Source organism: Apodemus sylvaticus, chromosome 14, assembly GCF_947179515.1.
Source record: "Apodemus sylvaticus chromosome 14, mApoSyl1.1, whole genome shotgun sequence".
Taxonomy (NCBI): domain Eukaryota; kingdom Metazoa; phylum Chordata; class Mammalia; order Rodentia; family Muridae; genus Apodemus; species Apodemus sylvaticus.
Genome location: NC_067485.1, coordinates 54,883,180 through 54,895,481, shown reverse-complemented (window position 1 = coordinate 54,895,481; position 12,302 = coordinate 54,883,180). Strand labels below are relative to the sequence as shown.

The 12,302-nt window shown below is 38.6% G+C and overlaps 1 protein-coding gene across 1 annotated transcript in view; it reads right to left on the bottom strand.

Moving 5' to 3' along the window:
* Positions 1-12,302, bottom strand: part of Odad2 (outer dynein arm docking complex subunit 2) — a 181,148-nt gene that overhangs the window by 116,994 nt on the left and 51,852 nt on the right. Inside the window, exon 15 of the mRNA XM_052157531.1 lies at positions 9,316-9,558. Coding sequence (XP_052013491.1) covers positions 9,316-9,558 — 243 coding nt within the window. The remainder of the gene's footprint in view (positions 1-9,315; positions 9,559-12,302) is intronic.

Below are 12,302 nucleotides of genomic sequence, written 5' to 3'. Positions count from 1 at the left end.
GGGATGTTTCTGGGCACCACCCAGAAACAGGTGTCATGGACCTCTAGCCAGGTAACCAGGACAGTATGATTACGTTTAGTGAAAGAGCGTGGCAGCCAAAGACATTTCAGCTAATCAGGCTATCATCCAAGCAGGTACAAAAAGTCATAACTCATAACAGCTACTGTACCCTCAGTTTCCAGGAGCCATCTTTGATGATTCTACTATAAGACTAGCTCTAAATAATTAAAATATGACCAGAACTTCAGTAACAACCCAGTGGTCAGTATGTGTTGTATATATTACATATCCATATAATATGTATGTGTACTGGCTGGTTTTGTGTATCAACTTGACCCAGGCTGGAGTTATCACAGAGAAAGGAGCTTCAGTTGGGGAAGTGCCTCCATGAGATCCAGTTGTGGGGCATTTTCTCAATTAGTGATCAAGTAGGGAGGGCCCCTTGTGTGGTACATCTCTGGGCTGGTAGACTTGGGTTCTATAAGCGAGCAGGCTGAGCAAGCCAGAGGAAGCAAGCCAGTAAGAAACATCCCTCCATGGCCTCTGCATCAGCTCCTGCTTCCTGACCTGCTTGAGTTCCAGTCCTGACTTCCTTTGTGATCAACAACAATGTGGAAGTGTTAGCAGAATAAACCCTTTCCTCCCCAACTTGCTTTTGGTCATGATGTTTGTGCAGGAATAGAAACTCTGGCTAAAACAGTATGTAAACAGGTAATCATTGATCTAAAATTGCAGAAAAGGTAAAACACTGGAAGAAAAATGTCTGAATAGTAACATTAAGTATCCTATGGTTAAATCATGAAAAAAGGAAAGAAAAGCAAACCTAGTGGTTATTATATAGGTGAGACTGTGAATCAAAAGCTACCAGCAGGGGCGAGGATGATGGCTCAGTTGCTAAGGTGTTTACTGCACAAGCATGAGGACGTGAAGTTAGATCCGCCTGGATTATATAGAAGACAGACATGTTGGTGCATATCTGCAATCCTGTACTTGGGGAGTGAAGACAGATTGATTCCATGAACTTCTTAGCCAAGCAGTCTAGCAAAACCAGTGAGCTCAAAGTCCAGTAAGAGACTTTTGTCTCAGAAAAATAAATTAAAAAAAAAAAACAGAGAGCAAAGATTAAACATTCAATTTAAAAATTAAAACAAAATAAGGGTATCTTAAAAATTTATAGGTATAATAAGAACCACTAGAACAAAACATAAATCATCCTAAATAACAACTAAAGAATAAATACTGTAAACCTAGTAAGGAACCACAGCAAATTCTACAGACTACAACTAATTAAAAAATCTGACATTTACTAAGTGCAAACATTTCAGTCACACTGATAAACATTAGTGAATGGATTAATTTACTTACTAAACTAAACGTTTGTTTAATTCAGCTCACTGAACAAGACCTGCACACATATTGCATACAAAAGACCAATAAAATGTATTAAGAAAATGGCTAGCCTAAGATGTAACAGGTAGACATTTAGGAAAATTGTGGGAATACCTTGACACCATGCAAAGTAAAGAACACCAGATACTTTAAATATGAACCAAGAATAGTAACTTGAATAGTAAAAGCCTCAACCTACAAGAGTTAGAATTTATGCACCAAATAATATAGCGGCTGCCTTAAGAATCAAAACAAAAAGTTACATAAGGTTATATAGAGAAGTCTACACAGCCAACAAAGCTGATTAAACCATTTTCAGTTTCACTTTTAGAGATTAAATGAACAAAATACAGTGAATAAGATGACCTGAGCTACAATAGTTTTGAAGGAAAAAAAAAAACCCTAAAAACTCTATACACTATTGATAGTTATATCTCTATACCAATGGCAGAGTCACAAAAGCTTATCTTTTATTAGGTCATAAAGAAACCATCAAAGGCTGGAGAGATGGCTCAGTAGGCCCATGTTTGAATATTTGGTCAACTTGTGGAATTGTTTGGGAAGGATTAGGATGTGTGTCCTTATTGGAGGAGGTGTGTCACTAAGGGACAAACTTGGAGGTCTCAACAGAATGAAGAGCTATCTCTCTTGGCCTCTTAGCCTGTGGATCAGGGTATAAGATCTCAGATACTGCACTACTGTTGGCCATGCCTCCCTTCCTGGTGCCATGTTGCTCACCATGACCATCATGGACTCTGGAACCATGAGCTCTGATAAATGCTTTCTTTTATAAGTAGTATTGTCCATAGTACTTGTGGTGGTTTGAATATGTTTGACCCAAGGAGCAGCACTATTAGGAGGTGTGGCCTTGTTGGGGTGGGTGTGGCCTTATTGGAGGCAGCGTATCATTGTGGGGGTAGGCAATGAGAGCCACCTCCTAACCACATGAGAGCCAGTCTTCTCCTAACAGCCTTCAGATGAAGATGTAGAACTCTCAGCCCCTCCTGCAACATCCCTGCCTGGACACTGCCACGCTCTCACCCTGATGATAATGGACTGAACCTCCAAACCTGTAAGCTAGCTCCAATTAAATGCTGTCCTTATAAGAGTTGCCTTGGTCATGGTGTCTGTTCACAACAGTAAAACCCTAACTGAGACAGTACCCAAGTAACTGTGACAGTCTTAAAAGTGCTTCTCTTGTAAGAAGGAAGACCTGAGTTTGATCCCTAAAACCCATGTCAAAAGAAAAAAAAGTTGGGTGTGTGGTGGTGTATGCTTATAATTACAATGCTGAAAGACAGACAAATGGATCCATGAGGCTTTCTGTCCAGCTAAGGCTATTCTATATTAAGGTTATTTCCAGGTCAACAAGAGGTCCTGTCTGAGAAAACAACTCCTAAGGACTGAGAACTACTAAGGCTGTCTCTAGGTTTTCATATGCTTTATGCTCACATGGGCACTTGCACATACAACTGTGCATACACATCATATGTACAACAAGAAGGATAAAAATAAGTAATAAGCTAGGCAGTGGTGGCACATGCCTTTAATCCCAGCACTTGGGAGGCAGAGGCAGGCAGATTTCTGAGTTCGAGGCCAGCCTGGTCTACAAAGTGAGGTCCAGGACAGCCAGGGCTACACAGAGAAACCCTGAATTGAAAAAACAAAAAAAGAAAGTAATAAATAAATAAAAGAACTGAAAATTCAGTATAAACAAATCTATTTCACGGATTTAATACCTACTGTACTATTTTACACATCCCAAGGAGACATGTAATATGAGACAATGCATGTGGTTATTGTTACAGCAGCTTCCTGTAGTATTAAAAAGAAAAGTTGATGGAATTTTATAAAACCAGAATTTCATGAAAAGTCACATGATTCAGTAACCAGACTGCTATTCATAAGATGACATCTCTGTCCGTACGGAGAGTGGTTCATGTACTGCATTGCAGTTACTGAGGCTGCACTGAGAGTCTACATGTTTATACAGTTATGTGACTGGAGTTTAAGCCCCAACCACGGATCACTAACACTTACAGCTGCTATTCATTGAAACAAGTCCCTAACTGATGAATTATGTACAATCAGCACAGAAAGGACATGTTGACCATGTCCTCACATTCAATTTATAGCTTAAAGAAGTAATAAATCAAAAAATTCTAGCAATAGCAGCCATATCTGAAATATGATGCAAAAAGTAATATTGTTTGGATTTTTACCAAACTTAAAACACTGTCTTTTAAAATTGCCTTAGTGTATTTTTAAAAACACATGTGGGAAAACAAGAGCATTCACAGAACATTGTGCAAGACAAGCAATTCAGAGACTTCTGATTGATTTCTTTCCTTTACATGTTTTTTCTTTCCTTCCTTCTTCCTTCCTTTTGTTCTCTCTCTCATTTATCTTGTTTTCAATAACTAATTTCTTTTCTTCACTTGACATCCTAATTAAAGCCCCACTCTCTCTTCTCCCAGTCCAGCACTTACAAATCTCTCTCCCCTTTCCCTCTCTCCTTCTATCTTTCTTTTTTTTCTTTCTTTTTTTTTATTTATTGATATATTTTTTATTTACATTTCAAATGATTTCCCCTTTTCTGGGTTCCCACTCCCCGCAAGTCCCATAAGCCCTCTTTCCTTCTATCTTTCAATACCTCATCTAGTTTCCCTCACACCTCTTATCCTCATCACCACCTTTTCTACTATCATTGTCCTTCAGAACTAGGATCACTTCCATTATCACTGTTCTATTTCTTGTGGTCCTTTACATGTCACCCACAATTCAGTTACTAAGTCCTGGCCATCTGCTCTGCCCAGCTCACACCTTCAGCCTAAGCTTTAACTGCCGTGGCCACCTGGATCCACAGGAACTTAATGTCTGAACAATTGCCTCTGAAGTCACCAACATTTGTTAGGCAGTAACCCTGCTGAGTGGCTAACCTATGCTTGGGTATGGGTTAGGTTTCCAATGTATAATTAACACACTGTCTCCCATTGTGAAGTTCAGACTCCCATTTACTCCCCTACCTGTACTTCCTGCATCAGGGAGTAGAACCATCTGATTGCTGTCTTTAACTCCCCCTCTTCATTACAGCTCATACTCAAGTCATCTATTTCTTAACTCTTGAACCTGTTGCTTTTTCCATTCCTCAATACACCATATTTAACAGACTTAGTATCAGCTGCCTTTATTTCTTGAATGATGCACTATAATACTCTGTCTCTATTAAGCTTAGAAACATTCAGTGGCTGTCAATTGACTTTAAAACAAAATCCAAACATAACATGACACACAAAGACCTGATTGCTTGTTTACATGTCAGTGCTGTTGAACACAAATAACAACATTAATAGCAAAGCCACAGAGGTGAGTAGAGACTGGAAGCTGCTGAGTGATTCCCTCCAGATGGTGCGATTTATTAGGAGAAATGTCTCAAGGTCACAATGGGTCTCAAGATGAGGACATTAGCCACAAACAATACAATACAGAGAGATTTAAACATGGTAGAGATTTACAGGGAAGGAGAGGCTTGTTTTTAAAGCCTGAAGAGGAACTTATCATTTTGGCTATGTTGGCTGGCCACCAAGCCCATGGGATCCTTCGATCTCTGCCCTCCCAGCACTGGGGACACAGCTGCACACTGCCTCACTCAGCTTCGTATTACATAGTGTCAGGTGTCAGAACTCAGACCCTCATGCTTGCACAGCAGAGATACACCCACGGAGCCATCTTCCCAGCCCAAGACCATGTTCCAGCCAACTTGAACACAATTATTTGTTAGATCTCCTTGCATTTGGCTACTACTTTTATTCTTCATCTTAGAGAGAGCACATTCCCGACTATTGTGTTATTGTGATTGTATTCGCTTTGTGTCCAATTTTTAGTTCAACAATTGTTCTCTTTATATTTTGTACATGCGTGTGTGTGTGTGTGTGTGTGTGTGTATGTTTCCTTAAGTACCTGGTATGCATATGTGTGTGAAAGACAGGGGTCTTTCCAAAATGTTTAGAGGTCAACCTAAAATGTTATTCTTCAGGATTCCATCTAATTTGCTTTTGGAGACAGGGATTCTCAGTTGCTCAGTCCTTGCTGGCTAGACAGGAGGCATCTGGGATTTTCCTGTCTCAAAGGCTGAGATTTCAAATGTGTCTTCAAATGTGACACCTGGATTTGTATGTGGACTCTGAGGTTGGAATTCAGATACTCATGATTTCATAGTAACCTTATCAACTTTATCAACTTAGCTGCCTCCTAAGCCTTTTCTGTTTTCTTGGCTCTCTTTCCTGTGTACATATGAACATGTTCATGTGTACCTGTGCATGTGGAGGCCAGAGGCCAATTTGGGTGTTATTGCTCTGATACTGACCATGTTTTATTGGGATGAGCTTTTTTAATGGCCTGGATCTCGCCTAGTAGTCTAGGCTGGCTGCCCAGATTGCCCAGATATTCACGTATCTCTGCATCCCCAGCCCTGGAATTACAAGCCAACACAACTGTTCCAAGCTTCTTTAAATTGTGTGTTCTGGAATGAAGTTGGGTCCTCATAGTACACACCCATGTGCCATGGTCGTGCACACAGGGAGGCCAGAGGTGGATGCTGGGTATCTTCCTGTACCATTCTTAACCTTATTTTTTGAGACGAAGTCCTTCACTGAAACTGGAACTCACCCATTGACTAGACTTATTGATCAGTGAGACCCCAGGATTCTCCTATCTTCATATCCCAGTGCTGAGATTAAATGACACGCAACCAACCCCAGCTCTTTAACATGTGTTGGTGATGCAAACACAAATGTTCATCCTTCTACAGTAACACATCATGCACTGGGCCATCTCCCAGCCCCAGTTCTTTCTATTCTCTAACTACCTGATTCTTAAGATAGTCTATGCATTTTTTTTGCAAAACTTTTTTAATTCTGTGGATGCAGAAATATTATTTATCTGAATGCATTTACTAGCCATTGTGATAACTTGCTGATGTAACTCCATAAAACAGACCTATTTGTCTATGGAACATACTTCTACCCAGTTCTGAACATTCCAATAGTAAACTGGTGTACTACTACAATGAGAACTTCAGTCTGCTGCAATCTGACAATCGCTGTATCCACATCCTTTCCATCCAGCATCCCCAGCACTACTGAGGATAACATCAAATGATTTGCCACATGACTCTCCTATCTTCATTTCTCTTGATGGCTTCTAATGCATACATAACTGGGTATCTGAAGGGAATTGTACACTTCTGAGGCCATTCACTTTCCCAATCTTCTCTCTATGAAAAAAGCAATGTTGTCTATGTATTGGAAAGCAAGCATAGGATTTATTTGGAGTGGAGCCTAAAGAGATGTAGAAGCTTCAGTATGTTACTTTCAATTAAATAATTCACAACCTTTGGCAAATGTGTCTCACACTTTCAGATGTGTAACTCTGATAATTTCCTTGCTTGGGAAATCTATTTTATTTTTAGGTTTTACTCTTTGGTAGTTCTTATAGCCCTTACCAAAAGGCAACTCTTTCTTTAAGATCCACATAGAATCGTGTAGATTGACTAATAGACATATTTATCGACATAAGCACCTTAAGTTTTCATTTGTTTTTCTCTAGATTTTAATTAAGAAGGTTATTTAAACCTAGGGTTTATTTTTCATTACCATTTTTGATGTTTCCAAATTTCTAATCTCAAAAAATCAAAATAAGAAAAGAATGAAGCTAGTTTCTCTGACCTTTTCTTCAATGGATTTGACTAAAAAGTTAACAACTACAACATCTATTTAAAATATCAAAAGAAGTCTGGTGGTACATGTTTGGAGCAGTGGACTGGAAATGTCAGAATCATCAAAAATGAGGTGCTTGGCATCCCCTAAGAACAGGCTCTGATCTATGTAAATAAAATCTTGTATATTCTCCAAGATATTAGTTACCACCAAGGGACTTGTGAATCAATCAACCAGTAATGGAGGAAAGGAAGGGACTGCACTATGATTATCACTGACTACCAAGGAGCCATCAGGGTGAGACTAGATAGTAAAGAAAGAATATGTCTAAAATACAGGAAGATTCCCTCAGTACTGTCATAATCTGTGGCTCAAACCAATGGAAAGCAGCAGCAACTCATTCCAGTCAAAACTGCCCTGGTGGTTTGAATGAGAATGGCCTCCATAGGGTTATACATTTGAATGCTTAGTCCCTGCTTGGTGGAACTGTTTGGGAAGGATTAGGAGCTGCGGTCTTGTTGGAAGTGTGTTACTACGGGTCATTCAAAAGTCCATGCTATCTTCAAACAGCTCTCTCTGTCTCTGCCTCATGCTGGTAGGTAGAGATATAAACTCTAAGCCGCTCTCAGTGCTATGCCTGCCTGCTGCCATGCTCCCTGTTAGGATGGTCATGAACTCACTCTCTGAAGCTAAAAGCCTCAAATAAACTTGTTCTACACATTGTTTTGGTCATGGTGTCATAACTGAAGTAATAACCAAGGCCCCAGAACCTCTAGGAATATAAATTTGAGTCACTCAACAGACCAAGAACCAGAGCCTAGTATGTGCTTACTCAGGGTAGCAGGGAAAGGTTATAGTATGAGAAATGGTCATGTGACCATCAACAATAAGGACTGCAACTGTCATGAATATTTTATCCTCATTGTTACAAATGTATTGTAAAGGAGTATGTATTACCTCCCCTCTCCTTTATCCCCTTCATTTTATAACATGAGCTTTGCTAACTTTATATACTTGCATTTAAGTTCTGTTCACTTTACATAAATAGTTATGAAGTTCAATGTTAATGAGAAGAAGAAACAACTGCTACAGAAATCTGAAAAGAATGGACACACTTCCAGTTGTTCATGGGGGCGGGGAATCACACAGGACAAAAGCAACACCTCCTTATTGTATTTATCTACAACTTAAATATGGCTTACACACATACATATTGGTGCCAAACTAACAAGGAATGATGTTGTCATGCTTAAATTTATGTGTTAGTTGCTTGGACTTCAGTTCCCACATATTTGGCAAGTCTTATGCAACGTATTTCTATGAAAGATATTTTCCATGAGATTAACACATAAGGTAGCATGCTGAAAACAGATCACCCCCATCACACATGTGGCTATCAACTGACCTTCTCTGCACAGAAAGAATTCTACCAGCAGAGTGCTAGCCTGAATTTCCAGTCTATAACCCAACCTCTATTAGATTTGAAGCTCACCAAACTTCCACAATTACGAGAACCAACCCCTTATAATCAACTTTTCTCTCATAGACAGGTGGATAGGTAAGTAGATGCATACAGAGGTACAGTATCTGAATGTGCTCTGGGCACACCCACCTGTATACATCATATCACCTCTAGATTTTGTATATTAGATAAATACACACACTATGTAAATTGATGCCACACTTCAGTTAGAACAACAAAGAAAAAGTTTATCTACGTTCAGTACCAATCATTTTTTCCAAATATTTTTTTTTAAAATTCACATTTAAATCTTATCTTTTAAAATACACAATAATTTATTCAAGGATTAAGATCCTTGGTATTTCATTTGTCATGTTATAGGTGATGCAAATATGTTTTCTGAATTTGCCAGAAATAAGAAATATGATACTATAGATGGAAACATAATTGCTCTCTAGAAGGTAGAGAAAATTTTTGATGATTACATATGGTTTCCACATGGTGAAATTGATTATTGGCTTTTGGAAATCCTACGCCTATCCCCAGCACAGGCCCACTTCTTTTTCAAGATAATGTTCTGGCTAGGCAACTCATAATATTCATGTGGCAAATCATGAATATTCACGTAGTAACACAGTGTCCATCATATGTGCACATAAATTCTAAGTGATGTGACAATTTTATGACCATTCAGACATTTCCTGTAACACTCACAGGTAAAATCTCCCTGTCTCCAGAGCCACTTACGCCATACTTTCTGGTTCTACTGCGCATGCACCCACAGCTTTTGTGACATTCACAAGAAGTGCTTGGTTTATTCCAACCAGGAGGTTCACGAGAGGCTGGATGCCACCACACTTCCGGACTAGGACCCGGTTTTCATATTCTTGACAGCATTCTCCCAAGGCCCCAACCACATTCACGAGCACTTCTTCAGGTTGATCAGTTAGAAGTCCCACCAGGGTCTCAATAGCTTTGTATTCTCGAAACCTAAGTTCAAAGAAATGAGGCTGTTAATAGTTCAAAGTTAGCAGGAAAAGTACTTAGAAAAATAAAAGCCACACTAAGTAGATATTTATATTAATTTAGCCATGTACTATATTTTTGGTGTTCATTTGACCCACATAAAAACTTTAATGAGTAGACCCCATTTAACTTTTGTCATCAAATGGCTGATCTAATAAGTAGTAAGGCTAGCACACATACCCAGCCACCTGCAACCTACCTGTGTTCTTGATCATGGCATTAGATAGCCTCTGAGACAGCTATGGTCATATATGAATCTTAACATCTGTGAATCCATAAATGAGTATTAGCAGTGTGCGTGTGTGTGTGTGTGTGTGTGTGTGTGTTTATACATAGCATCACTGTGTTTCAAAATGAGCAGTAAAGCTACTGCAACTCAGATTTTAGAAGTGATCTGCTCTGATCTATGAAAACCACTCATCTCAATCCACCATTCAGACTTAAGGACAGAAACCATGTATTCATCTCAGTAGGGGCAAAAAAGGCCAACATCCTTTCTCAATAAAAATCCTGGAGGATTTAGAACTACAAGGGACACATCTAAACAAATGCAAACAATGTACAGTGACAGCCAAAAGCATGCTAAATGGAGAAAAGCTCAAAAGAGTGCACTAAGATGAGGAATAACACAAGGAAATCCATGTGGTTCTAAAGAGGAAGTTAAGAGGAGATGAAATTAACTAGACCCAAATCTGATGACTGGCTAGGTCATAGACACCAAGTAAGAACCAATGACTATTATTCTGCTAAACGGACATGGTATTAAACTGTACTCTTAAGTCCTAATCTTTATACCCATAGATCAGTGCATCTCTCAAACTCATCAAAAACATTTCTTTTGCAATAAATGTTGATTAATACAAACACCCACCACAAGTCAGTGAGCATAGAACAAGTTACTGTGGAGTACTCAGGTCTAAATTCACTCCCCTTCAAGTATCAGATATCATCATGAGAGGCCAACAATTCCAAAAGAGACAGGAGTGGATGAGTACTGTGAAACAGTGTTTACTAGACTTAATATGTGAGTTGTATACACAACCTCACATGGCCTGTAACTTCATGCACAAGACTTGGATACAAGAAAACCAGTCATTATGGACAGGGGAGGAGGTTATGAAGTCCCAACCCAATATGAGGAGCTACTGGCAATTGATGTTTACTGGGAGAGGAAGAATCAGTTTTCTTCATGGTTGTAGTTCTAAAAGGCTATGCATATTCAGTAACTGGTCTTGTACTCATGCACAAATAGGCACCACTAAATGGATTCAGTTTGTTTTATAAAATAAAAAGACTACATGAGTTGGGAGGATAAAGAGGATAAAGAAGGAATTGGAGAGGTAAAGAAAAGGGGTAGGTTACTCCATCTAAACATGTTACATACATGTATAAATATTAAATAACACATTTTAATTGCTCTTCTCAGACTACTTCATTATTAATCCCTAGTACGTTTTAGAATCTATCTTCAAGTAATTTTACTTTGATGTTTTTCAATATATATTTAAATCAAATGAAGCATATGTAAAAACCTATACATGAGACTTTGTTTTTATATATAACATTTTTCTTATTTCTAATAAATTTCATCAGTGTTTATGTATTAAGATATAGATGTATTTTATTGCTGTCATTAATAGAGTTTGCATTAATGGAGGTTATATTTAATCTATTACTAATTCCGTCAAATACTCTTAAGCAAGCCTATTTTCTGTTAGGATAAGCAAATCTCTAAAAGAAAATACCAAACAGAAAAAAAGCTTTCTCAAAATATTCATGAAAAGTGTTAATTCTAAAATAACCCAGAGAAAGGCTTAAACATCAAAATGAATAAAATTATAAGTATTCTGTAATTTGTTTAAAAAACAAATGTAGAACTATAAGGGCCGACAATGCTTAGTGGTAGACTGCTTGCTTTTCAAGCACAAGGCCTTGGGTTTGATACCAACACCCAAACCTTTACAAATACATTAAAGTAAAATTAAGTGAAATCATAACTTTTTAAAGAGTGGTTAGTTAAGAGAAGTTAGTTATGAGTCATTAGTAGCCATTCAGCTGACTCACTTATCTTTTAAAAATGGAAACTAAGGGAGGAAAGATGGCTCAGCAGTTAGTTAAAAATGCTTGCTGTGCAATCATCAGACCAGAGTTTGGATGCCAAAACACACAGACAAGTTGGGTGAGTGGTGTCCATCAACAGCCATAGCTCCAAGTAGGGATTGCTGGCTTCCAGTCAAGGTTTAAAAAAAAGTCCACTCAGGCTCAGGGAGAGGGAAGGGTGACAGATGAAATGCCCACCTCCCTCTTCTGGTCTCAGAGCCACATACTTGCATACACATCTGCACATAGACTTGCACACACATCTGGATACACTTGCACACATCTGCACACATACTCACATATGCTTACACACACATCTGTATACACACCACCACCAACACATGCATACGCACACAAATAATTAAAAAAAAAAACTATCTCAGGGCAGATTATTCTTTCAAAAGGAAAAGGGAGAAGTGGATCTGAGGGAGAGGGGAGGGGGATTAGGAAGAGTAAAGGAAGGGAAAACCATGGGTAGGATGTATTGTATGAGAGAAGAATAAATTAAAGTAATATCTAAGGAAGAATGTGTAGGCTACTTCTATTCACAAAGACTTCATTACTTTGATAGAGAACATAAGATTTTTAAATGTATGTATCTTCTCACA